General features: G+C 38.4%; 1 protein-coding gene across 3 annotated transcripts in view; it reads left to right on the top strand.

The window, feature by feature from the left end:
• Positions 1–3,340, top strand: part of LOC110459828 (interferon alpha-inducible protein 27-like protein 2) — a 14,899-nt gene extending 11,559 nt beyond the window's left edge. For all 3 annotated transcript variants that reach the window (XM_021512282.1, XM_021512281.1, XM_021512280.1), the window contains exons 2-3: positions 886–1,234; positions 2,898–3,340. In XM_021512282.1, the coding sequence (XP_021367957.1) occupies positions 928–1,234; positions 2,898–3,100 (510 nt within the window). In that variant the 5' untranslated portion in view covers positions 886–927 and the 3' untranslated portion in view covers positions 3,101–3,340. The remainder of the gene's footprint in view (positions 1–885; positions 1,235–2,897) is intronic.
• The last annotated feature ends 1,847 nt before the right edge of the window (positions 3,341–5,187 follow it).

Below are 5,187 nucleotides of genomic sequence, written 5' to 3'. Positions count from 1 at the left end.
TTTGAATATTACATGTTAATAACTTGATTGGAATTATAACCTTGAGTTGACAGTTTGATACTTTGAAAATTTTGAGCCAGCCCTACCCCCAAGGGCTGTAGGGTGGGGCTCAAGGGAGTCAGTGTGCTAAAATTTCTTCATTTTCCTTGTTTAGAATCAGAGGTGCTAGTTTCAAATCCTTTTTAGTCTGAAATCTGTATGCTTGATATTGAATAAGGTGGTTTTATTGTTTTTTGTCACTTTGAATAATATTTCTGTTCATGTTAAAAACGAAATCAACTCTCTGTATAAATATATCAGGTGACCGTTAAGGCCCATGGACCTCTTGTTTGAAAATATTATCTGTGCTATGAAAACCTCTTTATATCCCTCCATCACCGGGGGATATCAAATTAATAGTAGTGTACGTTACCCATGTACATCCCTCCTGTCCCCTCCCTTCCCTGTCCCGATTTAAAATGTCATGATTCAATCAACTTTATTTTTTAACAAGTTATTATTAAAGTTTATACAAAGGTTAAGCATGAACATGCTGTTAAGTTTGTATTCCTGGGTTCTAAGGTCAACACAAAGGTCACAGTTGCGTTTTATAGGTTAACCACATGGCCAATGTGACATTCATGACATACAGACGTTTTCTAGTTTGCTCTCGACTCTATACAATTTATATCAAGTTCATATCACACATTTAAACATAATGCATGGCAAATAATGATCAATTGTATTTGGCATCCAACTCCTAATATAATTTCTCAGCTGCTGTTGTTGTTAAGTGATGCCCAATTATCTTGTATAGCAACACCGCCGATTCATAAAGCATGCTTTTTTCATCTTTGATTTAATTTTACATACTTGTCTACTAGAACATAACTTTCTATTTTACAGAGACCAAGTATAGAGTTAATACAGAAACGGACACACTCAAATATGACTGACCGTGCCAAGGAGGAGGAAGAGAAAAGAAAGCTCAGACTGCACAGGGCACAAGCAGCAGTTATGTGTGACAAGAAGAGAGAAAAGGTGTATAAATTGTCAGAATTACGACGAGCTCAAGTAATTTTGGAACCGGATGATTCTGACTCCAAGGAAGAGAATCCTCCTCCAGAAAGTTCATCAAAAGGATCCTGGACTTTGGCCAAGATTGGTCTGTCTGTACTCGGTGGAGTGGTCGTGGTGGCGGCCACACCAGTCGTGCTGGGTGCCGTGGGATTTGCTTCCGGTGGGATTGCAGCAGGTACATTTATCTACTGTAGCAGAACAATCCTTTTTAGCTCGCCTTCCCAAAGGGCAAGTGAGCTTATTTCATGGTCCGGCGTCCGTCCTCGTCCGTCAACGTTTCATTTAAACAAGTTCACCTGAAGAATGGACAGGCCTAGAGTCATGATATTTGGCTGAAAGCTTTGTTGGTAGGAGCCCTACAAAGTTTGAGAACGAAAATGACTTTGACCTACTTTCAAGGTCACAGGGGTCAAATATGTCAAAAACTTCAAACGACTTCTTCTGAAAAACTAAAAGGTATAGAATCTTCATATTTGGCTGGTGGCTTCCTGGGATAGAGCCCAACAAAGTTTGAGAATGAAAATTAGTTTGACCTACTTTCAAGGTCACAGGGGTCAAATATGTCAAAAATTTCAAACGACTTCTTCTGAAGAACTAAAAGGTATAGAACCTTCATATTTAGCTGATGGCTTCCTGGGATGGAGCCCAACAAAGTTTGAGAATGAAAATGACCTAAACCTACCTTCAAGGTCACAGGGGTCAAATGTGTCAAAAGCTTCAAATGACTTCTTCTGAAGAACTGAAAGGTATAGAATCTTGATATTTGATTGATGGCTTCCTGGGTTGGAGCCCAACAAAGTTTGAGGATGAAAGTGACCTTGACCTTCTTTCAAGGTCACAGGGGTCAAATGTGTCGGACACTTCAAACGACTTCTTTTGAAGAACTGGAAGTTATAGCACCTTAATATTTGGCTGGTTATTTCCTGGGAAAGAGCCCAACAAAGTTTGCGAATGAAAGTGACCTTGACTTACTTTCAAGGTCACAGGAGTCAGATATGTCTAACACTTGGAACAACTTCTTCTGAAGAACTGAAAGGTATAAAATCTTAATATTTGGCAGGTGGCTTCCTGGGAAAGAGCCTAACAAAGTTTGCGAATGAAAATGACCTTGACTTACTTTCAAGGTCACAGCATTCAAATATGTCAAACGGTTCAAACTACTTCTAAAGAAGAATTAAAAGGCATAAAATTATAATATTTGGCTGGTGACTTCCTGGGATAGAGCTCACCAAAGTTTGCGAATGAAAATGACCTCAACCTACTTCAGAGGTCACAGAGGTCAACAACATTTTTAGCTCACCTGGCACGAAATTCCACAGAATTTTGGAAAGAAGTTCGGGGTCATATTTCTGGACAGACCAGTAGGAGAAACGAAATGTTTTTTTTCTGATGCTGACATGGTCGTGAATAATGCTGAACATTGTATCGTATCTATATCTTTCCGTCTACAAGTGATTGGTAGTAAGGCACTGCCTGTTGTCTAATCCTTTTGTTAACTCAATAAAATTTGTTGAAATTGAAATTAATAGTCGAGTTGGTTTAAATAGCATATCCCCTACACTTGATCCATTCCCGTGTGTATTTGTAGCACTAATTGTATATGAATGCCAGTTGTTTTAGTTTTGCAATTCTTTTGCTTTGCTGCAGAAGTTACTAACATGGGTGTTCCATTTCGTACTTTCTCTGAGGGTGATGCCTAAATTCAAATTTCAAACAACAATATCTTAAGATGCCTACGGAACCTTTTAAAAAATTTCCCTTCAATTAAAGGTCTGATTAAAAGCTACCAATGAAAATATGAACACTTGAAAGATCACTATGGGTTGCTTCATTTTCAGGGTCGCTGGCAGCACAGTTAATGTCGGCTGCCGCAGTTGCCAATGGAGGGACCGTGGCTGCAGGGTCGGCTGTGGCTGTCCTTCAGTCTGTGGGGGCTGCAGGTCTGGGACTCACTGGGGCTGCCACTGTAGGGACAACTGCGGCCGGGGCTACGTTCTTGGGTACAACTGCCGTGGAGAAACTTACTGAAAAGGACAAGTGAAGCTAAATTCAGACACAATATAATCACTTAAATGATTGTGTTAATTATAATGATGTAAACTAAAAACAGATTATTTAGTAAACAGAATTGAACATTAAACGTTGATGAATTACTTATAATGCATATAGTTTCAAATCAATGAAATAAGTTTTGAAATCAATTTCATACATAAACCAAAGTGGAAACACAATTTATCACACAATGTATTTGTGTATTAAAGGGGCATCACGCTGAAGTAACTATTTTTTTTGTCTTTTTTTCAAATACTACATAAACATATCAAGTGATACTCCTTATGGAAAATAACGATCGGATTTGGCTGAAATAGATTCATAAAAATGATTAAATCTAAGATAATCATCGGCATTTCTACCTGTCTGACCAGCGTTTTGTTCAGGGATTTCCCTCTACTAGCGCATGCGCATTGCACACCATTTCTTTGTAATCAAAATGACTGGCCGTGTGAAGTAAGCCAAAGAAAAGTGTTGTACCGTGTAAGCTACGAAGCGAAAAGTTGCCAAATGGTCAAAAGATAGTGCAAGGAGTACGTTACGGAATCATTATTACAGGTGGGAAGTATTCAAAGGAGAAAATAACTGCCCTAGCAGTTAGTACGGTGCATGTATTCTTCCGGATAGCCGATTAAGCTGAAATGGAATCGACAGAAATGCTGGCGCTGTTTATGTTATGAATAAATATCTAAAACTATTAGCCTCGCTAGTATCTTTGTCTGAGTTTAATATGTCAATGGGCATGTATCGGAGAGAGTTTACTTTGTGTTTCTATAATTATACAGTGGTTTATGCGAAAGGAAGGGATAAGTGACTGGTTAGTTTGATTTTGTCATGAGGCCCTCCAAGGGTTAATTGTTGTGATAGCCACGGCGTATTCTGTCTCTGTCGGTACTCGTGATCGGGGTCAAATGAGATACGTGCGCTTTTAGATTTACATAATTTGTAATATAACCGGGTTCAGTAAAATGGTATGATTTAATTATATTGCTGAATTTAACGATTTTTTGTTTGTTTTTACATACAAGATTTAAATTAGTACTAATATGAATACCCGGCTTCCTCTGGCGCGACGATGCAATATATACAAAAAATCTCTCGTCGTCAGAAAGCTACATTATCGCAGCTAGATTAAAAATTTCAAAATGACGGGCCAAGATTAATAACTGAATATTTTTCGACTTCAGATAGAATCGGAATACGTATTGAAAACAGGGGAAGAAACATTTGTTTACGTTGTAAAAATGATGCGTGCTGCCGATAACTACGGCTTCTGTTTCGGACAAAAATGAAATGATTAAAGAAAAGTTGGCTCATCATAAAAAAGGGTCCATTGACAAGAATGCTTTAATCTATGAAAAGTATTGAAAAAATATCATTATCAAGTATCTCAACACGTCCCATATCTGACAGATATTCTACATGTACACGTAATGGTTTTGTCATACAGTTTAGTGTGTGATGGCTAATATGACTTACTAAGTGTTAGCGTATGGAGACAGTGAAAGTGGGAGAGAGAGTATACATAAATTTATATGCATGGTATAGAAAAAAAAATTGGCCAAAGACAATGTAATAAAAAAAATCACAAATGTTTCTTTTTTATACGTGTAGTTTGTCATTGCATATATGCACTTTATGAAAACATTTGAAAAGGGATATTCGTCTCGTGAATATTCCTTTTTACAGAAAGGTTTGTCCCATGGTTGAAGAAAGGTGTTTAGCCCCGTACAGATGTCTCGTTCCGGTACTAAATTCAATATATATTTTTTTAGAAGGACCAAGGTGAGCTTATGCCATACCGTGGCGTCCGTTGTCCATCCGTCCGTCCGTCCGTTCTTTAAACGACTTCTTCTTCTTAACCACTGATTGGAATTCAACTAAATTTGACTGGAAGCATCCCTAGGTGGTGGGGCTTCAAAATTGTACAAATGATGGAGCTGACCCCCCAGGGGGCTGAGAGGCGGGGCAAAAAGGGGTCAATTTGGCTATATTGCTTTAAGCGACTTCTTCTCTGGAACTAAGAAGTGGATATCAACCATATTTGACTGGAAGCATCCCTAGGTGGTGGGGATT

The sequence above is a fragment of the Mizuhopecten yessoensis genome, unplaced genomic scaffold, assembly GCF_002113885.1.
Source record: "Mizuhopecten yessoensis strain PY_sf001 unplaced genomic scaffold, ASM211388v2 scaffold10227, whole genome shotgun sequence".
In the NCBI taxonomy this organism is placed as follows: Eukaryota; Metazoa; Mollusca; class Bivalvia; order Pectinida; family Pectinidae; genus Mizuhopecten; species Mizuhopecten yessoensis.
Note: the sequence above shows the minus strand (reverse complement) of the source record. Positions and strands in the feature narration are given on the sequence as shown.